Source organism: Miniopterus natalensis, chromosome 6 (genome assembly GCF_054644295.1).
Source record: "Miniopterus natalensis isolate mMinNat1 chromosome 6, mMinNat1.hap1, whole genome shotgun sequence".
NCBI classification, from domain to species: Eukaryota; Metazoa; Chordata; class Mammalia; order Chiroptera; family Miniopteridae; genus Miniopterus; species Miniopterus natalensis.
In genome coordinates, this window is record NC_142086.1 from 87,577,688 (window position 1) to 87,592,849 (window position 15,162).

The following is a 15,162-nucleotide window of genomic DNA, read 5'->3' on the forward strand; positions in this document are numbered from 1 at the left end:
TTGGTTCCTTTCATTCTGTCAGCTGTGGAGTACACACCATCACCACACCAGCCTCAGTACAGGCTCTTCTTCCCTTCCACCTCCCTACAGAGAGCAGCTCACTCCCACCTGAGCCATTGAAACTCTAATTTGTCTTCCTGTCCTGTCTACAGACCTCAACTCCCTCCCCAACCCACCCTCACTTTGTCAGGTTAACCTTCCCCAAACTCTCCTCTTGACCCATCCTCTTTTATTCAGCACTCAGGAATACAGTCCTCCCGCCTCCTGGACTGCATTATCAACCTGCATTGATGGTCTTCCCAAATCACACTCCACCCGACCTTGTAAGCCTTCTCCTCCCACAACTTTACCACGCAACCCTCCGCTCTGTGTCAACCAAGCCACGCACTGTCCCTAAACAAACTTCAGACTTTGCCCTATGACTTTGATACGCTGCTTCTCTCCTCGTAAGCCAACCTCCCCATTCTCTACCAATACTGCCTGTTCAAGTTAATCAAGGCCAATCTCAAATCTCTCTTCCTCTGTGGTTCCTTGATGCATGTGCTATTAACATGTATATTTTAAATCACATATAACATTCAACAGATTAAAATTACATCACCCAATGGATAACATATGTAAAAGCACTTTAAATTTTGTTAAACGTATACAAATGCCAAGTAATAATACTGAAGTGGTACCATCGCCACAAACACCATACAGCTTCTGGGATCTTACTACATTCATTTTACATACCCCCAGAGCACCAGGTTACAGAGGACCCACACAGCTGGCATTCCAAAACTATTTGATGAATGAAAGAAAGAAATGGATGGAGTCTGTAAGCCTAAAAGACATGCTGTACCCTCCCGGTCACATAAGCACTCATCAGCAAAGTCCAGCTGGTCATTCTTACTCCTCCCAGAATGGCTTTGACGACCTCCTCACTGCTGGAGACGCTCCAGAGCAGGGTGCAGGCTGCTGCCCCCATCTCTGTACAATACTCCGCCTGCTGTAGGAGTTGCTGCTTCGCTTCATTCAGCTCCTGACGAAGAGCCAGTTTCTCCTAAAATCAAAATGAAATCAGAAAAATGAATAGCATGCAACTTCAAAATATCTCGTTTTCTCTTTTGAAGATATTTTAAAGGGAAGAAATACACACAGAATTATAGAAAACAGTTGATAAATGAAAACTAGTCCTTAGAGAGCCATAATCCATAATTTAAAAATAAACTTCAGAGGCAAAATTAACACTCTTAGAAAAGAATATCCTCTTGCATTAGAGTTTATAAATACTGTCAAAGTCAAGAAGCTTTTTCTCTACGGGAGAAAAGGGAGCACTGGGGCCACAAATTCATCTTTTTTAAGTCAGATGAAAACATCAGGCATCTCAGGTCCCAAGTGGCTATGCCCAGGTCCAGTACCAAATGGGACACCTGAACAAAGTGACAAACTCACACAGCAGTCCACACACAGAGCAACATTGTATTAAAGGAGCCTGCTGCCTCCAAATGGCTCACTCCATTGTAAACACACCACAGGACACAGCTAAGATCAGGTAGGAAAGATGGACATAGAGGAGGGAGAGGAGTGCGAAGGAAGAGCCTCCTGGGCGTGCACTGGCACAGCAAGGTAAGTGCCAGTATAACAGGAAAATGAAGGCTAGGGAAGATTTCTCACCCTCCCACCAGCAGCCTCTGAGGAAACCTAGGCTGCAAGTCTGAGCTACAGCTCTCACCAAGGACAAAGACAGTGCACTGCCCTCCTGATGTCCCCTCCGACCACGAAGCACTCCTAAATGTTCACCTCTAGGTGGGTCTTAGGTGATCTGGGGATTCCTGCCCTCCCTAACCACCCCCACCAGTTTCACTATTCCTTGTTACCTGAAATTCCCTTAGAGGGTGACAGTATTTCCTTACTTAATAAGATATAAACTTAAAAATATAAAATATAGTTAAATTAATATATTCCAAAGTATAATTAGCTCAATAGCCCACAAAATATATCTTAGAGGTGGGAGTACAGGACAAAATCAAGGTGTTTTTCATCTAGGGGACAAGAGAGAGCAGTGGGGCCACAGGTCAAACTCTGTTGACCTCATAACTTGGCCTAGGGTGGCCCATTCATACCCACCAGGAAAGGATGCATTTGGCATACAGAGCTTCATTCATATATACAGGGTGGGCAAAACTACATTTAGAGTTGTGAGTACACAAAACACAGTTAATAAAGCTATTATCATAACCTATGTGTCTTGTTCCGTACAAACAAGTGTGAACCTACTTTTGCCCACCCCTGAATATTCATACTTAGTTTAGGAGAAAAGTGGTCATTGAGCTGATGACACATGCTAATACTGCTTATGTGATTTTTGAACTCTGACATCTTAAGGTCAGACTTCATCATAACAGTAATCTGGAATCCTATGTTCGTTCTTCAGGTGTCTATAGCTGAAGCCACCCAAACTGCGACGACATATGCAAAAAACTGCATCACAGCCTTATTGCTGATATGGAGAAAGTTTTGGGGTTCCGGATATAAAATCAAACCAGCCACAACATTCCCTTAGGCTAAAGCCTAATCCAGAGCAAGGCCAACTCTCTTCAATTCTATTACATAAAAGTGGAAGACGCAGCTGCAAGTGCCGATGTAGAAGCTGTAGCAAGTGATCCAGAAAATCTAGCTCAGATAATTAATGACGGTGGCTGCACTAAACAATAGGTTCTCATTGTAGATGAAAAAGCCTTATATTGGAAGATGCCACCTTGGGCTTTCCTAGCTAGAGAGAAGTCAATGCCTGGCTTCAAGTTTCAAAGAACAGGCTGACTCTCTTGCTAAAAGCTAATATAGCAGTGACTTTAAGTTGAAGGCAATGCTACTTACCATTTAGAAAATCGTAGGGCCCTAAAGAATGTTAAATCTGCTCTGCCAGTGCTTTAATAAATGGAACAACAAAGGATGGACGACAGCACACCTATTTACAATATGGTTTAATGAATGAATATTTAAAACTCACTGTTGAGACCTACTGCTCAGAAAAAAGATTCCTTTCAAAATATTACTGCTCATTGACAGTTCACTGGTCACTCATAAGCTCTGATAAGGACATACAATGAGATTAATGTTTTTGTGCCTGCTAACACAATATCCATTCTGTAGCCCAAGGATCAAGAAGTAACTTAGACTTTCAAGTCTTATGATTTAAGAAACATGTTTCATAAGGCTCTAGCTGCCATCGATAATGATTCTGCTGATGGATCTGGGCAAAGGAAACTGAAAACCTTCTGGAAGGGATTCACCATTCTAGATACCATTAAGAACATATGTGGGGGGCATGGGAGGAGATCAAAATATCAACATTAAAGGGGATTTGGAAATTTATTCCAACCCTCACTGGTGACTTTAAGGGGTTCAAGGCTTCAGGGGAGGAAGTAATTGCAGATATGGTGGAAAAAGCAAGAGAACTAGAATTAGATCCTGAAGATGTGACTGAATTACCGCAATCTGATAATGAAACTTAAACAAATGAGGACCTGCTTCTTATGGACGAGAAAATGAAATGGTTTCTTGAGATGGAATCCACTTCTGGTGAAGATGTGAAGACTGTTGAAACGTCAACAAAGGATTTAGAATATTACATAAACTTAGTTGATAAGGCAGTGGCAGAGTTTGAAAGACCTGACTTCCATTTTGAGAGAAGTTCTACTATGGGTAAAATGCTATCAAACAGCATCACATGCTACAGAGAAATCATCTGTGACAGGAAGAGTCAATCAACACAGCAAACTTCACTGTTGTCTTAGTTTCAGAAACTGTCACACTCACCCTGATCAGTCAGCAGCAACACAAGGTAAGATCCTCCACCAGCAAAAAGATTACAACTTAACTAAAGGTTCAGATGATACATTTTTTAGCAATAAAGTACTTTTAGTTAAGGTCCATCAATTTTTTTTTATTTTAAAATTTTTAATCCTCACCTGAGGATATTTTTTTCATTGCTTTTCATAGAGAGTGGAAGGGAGGGAGAGAGGGACAGAGAGAAACATCGATGTGAGAGAGACACATTCATTGGTTGCCTCCCTCATGTACCCCGACTGGGGCTGGGGATCAAGCCTACAACTGAGGTACATGCCCTTGGCCAGGATCAAACCTGGGACCCCTCAGTCCACAGGCAGATGCTCTAACCACTGAGCAAAACCAGCTAAGGCAGTACATCAATATTTTTAGACATAATGCTCTTTATTGCACACTTAAGAGACTACAGTATTGTGTAAACTTTTATATGCACTGTAAAACCAAAATAATTGTGACTAGCTTTATTGAGGTGGTCTAGAATGGAACCCACAAAATCTCTGAGGTAAGCCTGTAAATGGAAAGGCATACCATATTCATGGATTGGAAGACGTGAGATTGGTAAATTGGCAATTCTCTCCAAAACTGATTTACAGACTCAACATAATCCCTATCACAATTTCAGCAGGGTTTTTTGTGTGTGTGTGTTTTTTTTACAAAGTGATAATCTGATTCCAAAATTTATATGGAAATGCAAAAACAAAAAAATTGAAAAAGAAAAACTGTTAGAGAACTAACACTGATTTCAAAAACAAAAACTTACCATAAAGCTATAATAATCAAACCAGTGTGGTATTGGCATAAGAATGAACATAGATCAGTAAAACACTGACTTTTATGGCAACCAATTTTAACAAAGGTGTTAAGGTAATTCAATAGAAAAATTTATTGCCTTTTCAAAAATTGATACTAAAGCAACTAGATATTCATATGTAAAAAAAAAATTACGTGATAAAACTGCCTAGAACTATGGGCACACACACAAATGAGTGCATATAAAACTGGTGAAATACAAACAAGTCCAGGTAATGCTGATGAAACCTACATAAACTTGGGATTATATCAAGGTGAATTTCCTGGCTTTTACTTTGTCCTGTAGTTATGTAAGATGTTACCACTGGGAGAAACTGTATGAAGGTATAGGGGACGTCTCCGGGTTTTTTGCAACTTCTTGTGAATCTATAATTATTTCCAAATAATTTCTTACCAAAAAACAAAATGGATAGGAGTGATAGTTTTACAACTACATAAATTTACTAAAAATCACCAAACTATAATTGTACAACAGATAAATTTTGTGGTGTATAAAATATATCTCAATAAAGCTGTTTCAAAATAAACAATAATCAAACCCTGATATATTTACCTACTTAAAGTGAATATTGATACACAACAGGGTATCCAGCACAATACTTTGAAGGCTCCTTCAAAATCTGTATTTATCTCTGATTGTAACTAACTATACTATCAGTTAATTTTTTTAAAAGTTTTCTGAAATAATGTACAAAGTATGCAACAACTTCCTTTTTATCACCATAAAAGTAGTAACTCTTTCCTACCAATTTAAAAATATAGATAACAAAAAATTGGCAGTCCCTACTTTAGTTAGCTTACTGACTGTGAAAGGTGCATACCAGAAGAGAGCAACACAGCAAGAAGACGAAACCACAGGTCAACCACTGACAGGCCTGCTCCTCGAGAACACAGGGGAACTGTACATTGTCTATGATCACTCCAAACGCAGAAAAGCCAGCCAGGTACTAAAAAAGGGCCGCCAGCAGGTCCTCTGTGGAAAGCTTCCTCTACCCTTACAGTGACAGCACAGTCTTTCAAAAAGTCACCCAGCTACCCTCCGACAGTTTCACCTACACCGTAAAAGCTGGGCTCTTTCTTCTCTCGAGTTCAAAGGCTTCTTTGCCAGGACTTTCCGGGCCAGCTCCATAGATCACATCAAGGCCCATCTGGCCTCCTCCACGGATCTGACTCAATCACTACCAAGAGACATCTCAACTGAGGTCAGGAACCAAGTTTTCCTTGTTCCAGTCACCATTCTAGGGCAGTTGGGCACTGCTGCTTTATGAATTTGAGTCTATTCTTTATCTGATATTTTCTTTCATACTGGAGTCAGTAACTTCTGCCTTTCCCTAACGACTTTCACCCACACTGAAGTACTTACTAGCAATACACTAATTTAGAATCTAGCCTCTGGATTCTTTCCTGGCTCCTCAACATTAAGATAAGCTTCCATAGTCTGGCACATGATCTGTGCAGACCTGGACAGACATCACAGAAAAGGCAGCTGCCAGTTCTCACAGCTAGAAGAGACATAGCCGTGTTACAAAAACTCGTATTTTATTGGAAGGACAACTAAACAGCAAACTTAACTGGAAACAGTTTAACCTAAAACATTCCCACTTTAACTAAGGTCAATGTAAGGGCAACAACATGCTGGTGATGTGACCCTGCATTACCATGGCCATTTCACCCTCTATACTGACACTTTAGCAGAATGGACTGTTTTGGGTTTTTTAAATATATCTTTATTGATTTCAGAGAGAGGAAGGAAGAGGGAGAGAGAGATAGAAACATCAATGATGAGAGAGTCATTGATCGGCTGCCTCCTGCACACCCCCGACTAGGGATCAAGCCCATGACCAGGGAATGTACCCTGACTGGGAATCAAACCACGATCTCCTGGATCATAGGTCGATGCTCAACCACTGAGCCATGCCCAGCTGGGTGGAATGGGTTTTTTAAAGCGCTACAACTAACATGTCAGCAAAACATGCATTCTTCCTATGCTTTCAATTTTTAAAAAAATACACACAGGAAACCTAAGATTCTGTTCTATTTAAGCTTCAACCTTAACAAGGAAGTCTCAACAATTTAAGAAAGAACTGAACCAATAGATTGCATTGTTAACATTGATCAAATTCCTTCTTGCCTATTGGTCGACTTCTTTTTGGCATGATACTTTCAGGCCCAGACAAATTCACCACACTGCCATTTTAGTTTATCACGATCTAAGCAGAATATGGCAAAGCTAAAATCTCACCTTTCAATATGTGATGTTCCACCCAACTCAGTTTTGAGACTAGAACTCTTTCCCTAACCTTTTCTACTTGCTCAGTATTAAAGTCTATAAAAAAATTCCCCATTTTGGAAAACCTCTTTGCAGCCACATTCAGAATTCCTTCACATTAGAAGACGGTATGAAGCAAAACTTAGTACACAGGCAGGGGACATTCCTGTAAGTCAAGTAGTACATACTGTACCAGCTGCGCTGGGAGAAGCCAGTGAGGTGCATGGACAGCTGCTAACCACCTGCCAGCATGCAGTAAACAATACACACTGGCTAGTTATTACCAGTACAATTACTGTTTTACCATTCAAAAATAAAAATACATTCAAGCTTCAAATTTTATCAGAAGTGGCAGAAGAGTTTGTTTTACAGAAGAAATAATTTCTTCCACATAAAAAGTAAAAATTAATGTGTAATTTTAAAGAAATATTATTAGTCTTCCCTAATATTAAAATTGGTTGTTTATAAAATATCAGTAAATGATCCCCTAATTACAAATATTTATGATTTAATATATCTACCTCTGATTATAAATTATGTGCACAATACTTTTTTCAAGACTTATTATGAATTTTTATGTTTTGGAATGGCCTTTTAAACATAAAAATTTACAGTAAATGACTATTAAAAGGCACCAAGTAAATAATCTTCACAATAAATGATTATAAAATCCAAGTGTTCAACTATTTTCCAACCCATTCAGAATACATAGATTTAAAAATACAATCTCCTGAGGCTTAAAGGCTAGACAGACTGTCGCCAACGCCACTTGGTGGACACAGCCGAAATGCTGGCGTTTTAAGCAGGGGTCTGTGAGTGTCTTACCTTCCTCTCTTTCACGCTGTCGGCTTGCACAGTTTCCAGGCGTGCTTTAAAGTGCTCACAATCCATTCTCAGTTGCTCTAATTCTTGCTCCTTCCTTTCCAGGTCTAGAAGAAAGAGACATAAATACTTAGTATTTCAAATCAGTAATCTCTCTTATCCATTTTGCCTGATCTCTTAGGAAAACCTATACTGATTTCTTAGATAGTAGTATTTGCATAACCAGTCCTTGAATAACCAATATTCTAAAAGTCCTGTTTTTTAAGTTTATCGGTTTTTAGCTCATAGTAAAAAGCACTTTTTTGTTGTTTTCTGTTTTGTGTTTTTAAGACCTCACTTTACTGCCAAACTTGTACTCAGGCTCTAAGAAAGTGTGTATTTAAAGGACTGGAGGCAGGGCTAGAAGCCTGTCTCATGGCACAAACTTGTATCTGTTCCAGAAAAAGCAGAAGGCTGCTCTGTGAGTAGACAGTGCCAGCCAGGGCTGATTCACAAAGCTGGCCTCACCAACGGGCAGAGTGACTCAATGGGACAGCTGCAGTTGTAGTCAATGGAGGGGTGAGAATATGGTGATTGGGACAAGAAAAGGCCATAGTGAAAGCTGGAGACTATGGAATACTCCCTCTATACCACAGTCATTTAGATCAGGGATAGGGAATGTCCGGCCCGGGGGCCAACATCATTTGGTCTGGTCCTGCCAAGGCACCACAGGCATGACTTGAAATTCAAATCTAGGAGCTTTTATCATAGCTAATTTTTAAGTTGACAATTCTGTATGGCCCTTGAAAGATGTTATAAATATTCAAATGGCCCTTGGCAGAAAAAAGGTTCCCCACCCAATTTAGATGATTCAAATGGCCAAAAAAAATCCCAAAAGACATCCATGTTAATAAATTTGAAATAAAAAACATTATCACTTTAGATAAAAAGTATTACGCAGCAGAAATACTTGTGTTCAAAAATCAAAGAAATACGTAATTTAAAAATTTAAGTGCCTTGATTTCAAGGGCTGAGAAATCATCAGTTTTTATACTGACATATACCAAGATTGGGAGGGCACATGTACTCAGAGCTACTTCTCTGATAAAAGTAGCGATAGCTGAGGACAGTGGATTCTCAGACTTTAGAGGACTTCTTCAAACACAGGCTGCTAGACCCAATCCTCAGATTCTGATTCAGTAGGATTGAATTAGGCTAAGACTGCATTCCTTATTATTATTATTTTTTCAATCATATCTTTATTGATTTCAGGGAGAGGAAGGGAGAAGGAGGGAGATAGAAACATCAACGATGAGAGAGTCATCGTTGGTCAGCTGCCTCCTGCACACCCTTGACTGGGGATCCAGCCCACAACCCAGGCATGTGCCCTGACCAGGAATTGAACCTCTATCTCTCCCGGATCCTAGGTCTATGCTCAACCGCTGAGCCACGCCTGGCCGGCCTCACAAGTTACCAGGTGAGGTTAATGCTGCTGGTCTGGGAACATACTTTGAGGACAACCACCTGGCCTCTCTCATCACTAACTAAATGAAATCAACACACAACCAGTGACAGCAATCGAGGGAACCCTGCCGTAGGAATGCTAAAGGGCAGAAAAAGAGAGGGTGGTGAGAGAGCCTCAGAGAGCAGACCCCTAAAAAGTGGAACATTACTCCACTAGAGAGGAGAAATGTCACCTACAGACGCTTCCTACAATGATGTGCAAACCAAAGAGAAGGGGTATGGCTTTGTAACCTTGGGGTCTCAGAGAGAAAGCAAGGGAAAGCCCAAACAAGAAGCTCAGGGGGCCTGCCAAGAACAACACAGGCATCCTAAAAGCTCTGGAGAATCAACGGAGTCTGCATTTTATACAGACCCCTTTGCCCTGGAAGGAAGATTAAAACCTAAAGCTAAATATTCAGACAGAGAATATGAAACTGGCTGGCAAAGCTTCTTTTAAAAGGTTTTTCTTAGAAACTAGGTTGAAGTAACATGAGACTATTTCTTCTCCTTTAAATTGGTTTCTTTTCTGCCCTTTTATGATGTATTATGCCACAACATGACTTTCACTGGAATTCTTTCTTTTGTTGCGTTAATCCTAGCCACACAAGAACACAACTATCAATCAAGTGTGCTAAATGAAAATATATATATTTATATGTATGAAATAATTATGTATGAAATATGAACTGGTCACAGACAAAGAAAATGAAAAAAGGAACAAAGACAAAATTGTTGATGGTGTAAACTTTTTGCAGTTAACTCTTAAATGTTTCCTCTATTAAACCGTATGTTACTCAAACATAGTAAAGATGATGGGAAATTACAACTCTATAAGCCTTATCATGTGTAAAAATCTGTAGGAATTAATTCTGACCACCCAAAAGACTCTTTAACTAAGGTAATTTCATAACCTCTCACTCTATGTAGCTGTATGCCACCTCACTGCATTTTCAACTTGGCCCACAGCACGCCTGCCACCTAAAACACCATGAGGGCACAGATTTTCATGCTTTGTTTTCTCTTTTAACATAACAAAGGGACGAGGTTAAACATCCCACTCTACCACAGACCACCCCACAGAATTCAGTACCAGGGATGCCACGCCCACCCACTGCTGGCTCTCCAGGAGGAAGCAGGGGCCTTTCGCAAGTATGAGGCCCCCACCTTGTGGCCAGATGGGAGCACTGCTGCCGCTACAACTGCCGCCTCCGGACAAAACTCCCACCTTGCATTTTCTTTTTTTATTTGACTTAAACAAGAAAATTTTTGTCTCACAATTCTACAGGCCTGTGTCCAAAATTCCCCTTTTTATAAAAACATGCATCACATGTTAGATTACAGTTCATCCTAATTACCTCACTTCAACTTAATTATCTCTGTAAAGACCCAGTCTGCAAATAAGGTCACATTCTGAGATACTGGAGGTTAGAACTTCAACATATGAATGTGGACCGCCTTGCATTTTCAACTTGGCCCACAGCACGCCTGCCACCTAAAACACCATGAGGGCACAGATTTTCATGCTTTGTTTTCTCTCTTTTTTTTTAATATATCTTTATTGATTTCAGAGAGGGGAAAGGCGAGCGAGAGAGAGAGATAGAAACATCAATGATGAGAGAGTCACTGATCGAGCCCGCAACCCGGGCATGTGCCCTGACCGGGAACCAAACCCTGACCGCCTGGATCCTAGGTCGACGCTCAACCGCTGAGCATGCCTGGCCTAGCTTCATGCTTTGTTTTCTAATACATCCCAAATGCCTAAGATAGTACATGGCATATAGTAGGCACTTTACAAATATTTGTCACAAAAATAAACTTTTCTTTATACATTCCTTCTGCTAATCCTTGAATAAAAAATACTACTTTGATTATATGTCTCATTCTTCTATAATAATATATTATTTTGCAATTTTTTTAAAAAACCACACAGAAATAATATGAACAGTGAATGATATACTATATATAGTCAAGACATTATCTTACCCAGCCTCAATATTAGAACAGGGAAGGGACTGCTACTGAGCCTACACTGTATTTCAACAGTTAATCTTTAGCATTCAAATAAGGAGAAATCTCCATTTAACTATTAACTGAATGAAGGGTGGCCTAGACTGACTACAAATATACAGAAATAATCGAAATCACAGGCCATTTTAACATCTACATATCTTCTGAATTTTACAATACTTTTTGATAGTTTTAATAACATGAGAATGACTGTATTTCTTAATGTTCAACTGATTCACAGGAAAGGTATAGAGAACTATATATAGGCAGGATAAGAGAGCTATAAAGGAAAACACTAACCAAAGAAATTTGGTTGCTATACAACAGGGATCAATTTCTCCTACCCTTCTTTATCACCTGGAATGTTTATAATAAATTAGCAGTTGTTTCACATTAATATGAAAATACATTTTTGATCAAAATAACTAAGGAAAGAGTCTCAAATCCAAAATAAAGGCTTTTTAACAGCCATTAACTTTTACCTTATCACTCTCTAATGGGTTTAGCAGAGAACTTAGAATTAGTTACTGATGGATTCCATCTTTACTCGAGCTGAGATTTAGAGGGATCATTCATTTACTAGTGCTGCCAGCACAAAGCACAGGCTTCCCCGCTATCCAAAAGCACAGCATTCCTATTCAACCTTCACAAGACCAAATGGCGTAAAGTGAAGAAGCAATTACCTGAAGATACATCTTCTAACAGATGCACAAAATAAATGGATATAAAGCCCAGATGCTCACAGACACAGCTGAAAGCTCTGGCAGCTTGATGCTGAGATGCCGAGTGTAGTTCCCAGCAAACGAGCTTGGCGGGGCCCCTCTCCCTGCTCTGGGTGTGAGCTGCCTCTACAATGGCTTGCTGCAAAGCAAACACTGAACACTATTTACACTTTGGGCCTTTTTCTGTAAAAGCAAAAACTGTCTTCGGATTTCTTTCAATTAGCAAAAACAGGTACTAACTAATGTACGGCTTTCATGAAGTTAAGTGTTGGAATGCAAACGCTCATAAAGTGAGGGATACCTGTACCACAAACTGGGTGGTTTAGAACATGTGACAAGAAATACCATATAGCAGTTAAATGCAGGGCCCTGAGCCTGGAGGAGAAGTCTGAACTAGAGATAAATCCAGGAGCCACTGTCACTAAAGTGGTAACTGAAGCTATCTGTGTACATAGACTCGCAACAGAGAGGCCATGGAGTGAGGACAGAGTGGGCCCAGGCCGGAACCTCAAGAAACTCCACTGGCTGACAGGCTGCTGCCAAGGATGAATCAGCAAAAGAGACTGAGAAGAAATGGCTCAAGAGATCAGTGAGGGAAGAGGTGACTACATGGCCTGGGGAAGGCCAGGGACTTCGGGGAAAGATCTCCTAAAGTCTAACTTTGATCACATTGTCACAGATTCATGTGTGGCCCTTGCTTTTGTAAGCACAATTTGTTTTAGGTAGAGGACTGATGTCCAAAGCCTGACTCATGCTAGTCTATTCATGAGACCCTGATGCAATTCTTTAGAATGCCAGTTTACTAATTTGCAGTGAGAACATAACCATCGAACAGACTGACATACTCTGCTACCAATCAGCATTTTCCTTCCCTGAAGATAAATGTGCTCAAGATGACTAACTGTTCTTAGAAGGTTGCTGGATGAGCATGGCATCAGAACTGGGAAGTTTAAGAAGCCAATGACCTGAAGCTATGGTAACCAGTGACATGGACATATCCAGCAGGGTCCTAATGGGAAACAAATCAACCCAGAAGATGAAACTTTATGGGAGAGCAGGGATAAGAGACCCAACAGGGATGGTGAAGCACCCAGGGACTGGCAATGGCCCTCAGCTGAAGGAACAAGGGGAGGAAACAGTGTTACTGGAGGCCAGTGAGAGCTGAGACTGTGGAGGAGGCCTTAGTGGGAGTCCCAGCTGTACAGAGAGGAGGAAGAAACACCCCAACCCCTCTCTCTGCCCACTGACGCCTTCCACTGGTGAGCCCTACCGGTAGCCAGAGGCAAGCATTCTGCAGGAGTCCATGACACAGGAGGAGAGTTGATCTGAGGATTCCAAAGAAAGAATAAGCAGGACAGGGAGCTATGGTAACCACGAGCATTCTCCCATCTAACTGGATGTGGCTGCGCCCTTGACCAAACACATTTGCACAAATCAGAAATGTACTATTAAGATACCTTGTCTGGACTTTGTGCTAGAAACACAGCCTGGATCCCCTACATGCACCTTTTTCTACAGGTGATGGCAAATGGTCAGATGCACTATGGTGAGTTAACCTTAACCACTGAAAGTTGATTTAATTGTAATTCAGCCTCAATTAGGCAAATGCCAAATCAATCCTAGAGTATCTCCAAGAACTCCCAGATTGATATCTGACATAACAGCTCAGCTCAAATCTCAAAATCTAAATGGACAAGTCCTAGCAAGGTGGAACTTAAACCAGTGCGGGAAACTGACCAATCCGTCAACCCAGAGACAAGTAAGCACATATCCAGCCATCTCGACAGACAGACACATTTAACTCCATGGCAAGATCCTTAACTTTCACTGGTAAGAACTTAATTTTTAGAGCACAGCTTATAAATTATAAAAGTATAAAATTCTGCCAAGGAAGAGAGGTGGAGAGAAAGAGAAGCTGGTAATAAGATACCTCAGAAAGCTAGCAACCCTTCCTCCAACACAAACTTAACACACTTCCCAGTTACTCTTTCAAGCCCCTCCCTTTTCTTATGTCATATCTGACTCTCTCAAATGTAATCCAGGACTATAACTGTACCCTCAAGTTTATTTATAATTACATTACCATTATCTACGTCAGGTAAACATAACGGAACCGACTGCTGTCACCAACAGTGACTGCTAGAGATGAAGAAAGACTCACTTTTCTCTACAATCTTTAACTTCTGGAAGCTTTCCAGCACTTCCCCGTTTAGTATTCTGGGTAAGAAGTCCCGTATTTGCATCACTTCAGTTGTCAGCCGTTCCAGGTCCTTCTTTCGGACTTTGACAAATTCTTCTTTCGTTCCCATGAGCTAAAAGAACAAACAGATCTCCGGGTTATTATATTACATTTCTCTTCAGATGACTAAAGCCAGCAGCCCGTCGGCTCGTTTCCTTGTCAATGCCTTTTATGTTCAGTTTCGAGTGCATGTCTTCACCTAATGTGCCCTCTGCTGTATATATCACATCCTAGAGCCGAAGCCCCAGCCTTTACACTGGGAGCCCTTTCCTTAAGTGCACACGAGGCCCTGTGCCTCAAAGGCCAAGACAACGCCAACAACTCTTCCTTAACGTTTCAGTGCCAAGCTAATCAGGAGGAGGGGGAGTTTACTAGATGCCCACTGGGTGCCCGAGCCCCTGGCGGGCCGCCTCACTCAGGGTTCACCGCAACCCTTCGAGGTTGTCCAGGTCAGAATCAGGAAGCCCGGAGACTTCCTCCAAGTACCGCCATGAACAGGGGACAGGACCGAGATCCTTCTCCTGCATCGCGCGCAGCGGGAGAGACATCGCTGAACCTACACTAAGCCCTGACACAAGCGTCTCAGCCTCGCAGGGAGAGTCGGCTCCGGGTGTCAGAGGGGCACCGCCATCATCTCCCGTTCGCGCGCCCACCGCCCCACCGCGCAGCCTCCTGGACCCGCGTCCACAGTTTCAGAGGCGGGGTCGCTCGGCCCGCACCCCAGGCCCAGGGCACGCTGTCAGCCACAGGGGCCCAGAGCCTTTCCCAAGCGCGCTGGGCGAGGCCCTCACAGGCCGCAGGACAGCGCCAGCTAGCACACGGTGGCAGCTGAAACACGCGGGCGGCTGCCCAGGGCCTCCTCACTGACCCCGCAGGCCTCCTCAGCGCCGCCCGCCTCGCCCATGGCCGCCGCGGCCCCGGGTCCCCGCGCCTGCGCCTGCGCCTGCGCGGCGGTGCGCCCTCTGACCCCTCGCGCC

At 41.9% G+C, this 15,162-nt stretch overlaps 1 protein-coding gene across 1 annotated transcript in view; it reads right to left on the reverse strand.

The window, feature by feature from the left end:
* The window catches only part of HSF2BP (heat shock transcription factor 2 binding protein), a 63,781-nt gene that overhangs the window by 48,449 nt on the left and 170 nt on the right, over nt 1-15,162 (reverse strand). The window contains exons 2-4 of the mRNA XM_016218262.2: nt 14,108-14,258; nt 7,739-7,842; nt 896-1,045 (exon numbers count right to left, since the gene is read on the reverse strand). Coding sequence (XP_016073748.2) covers nt 896-1,045; nt 7,739-7,842; nt 14,108-14,258 — 405 coding nt within the window. The remainder of the gene's footprint in view (nt 1-895; nt 1,046-7,738; nt 7,843-14,107; nt 14,259-15,162) is intronic.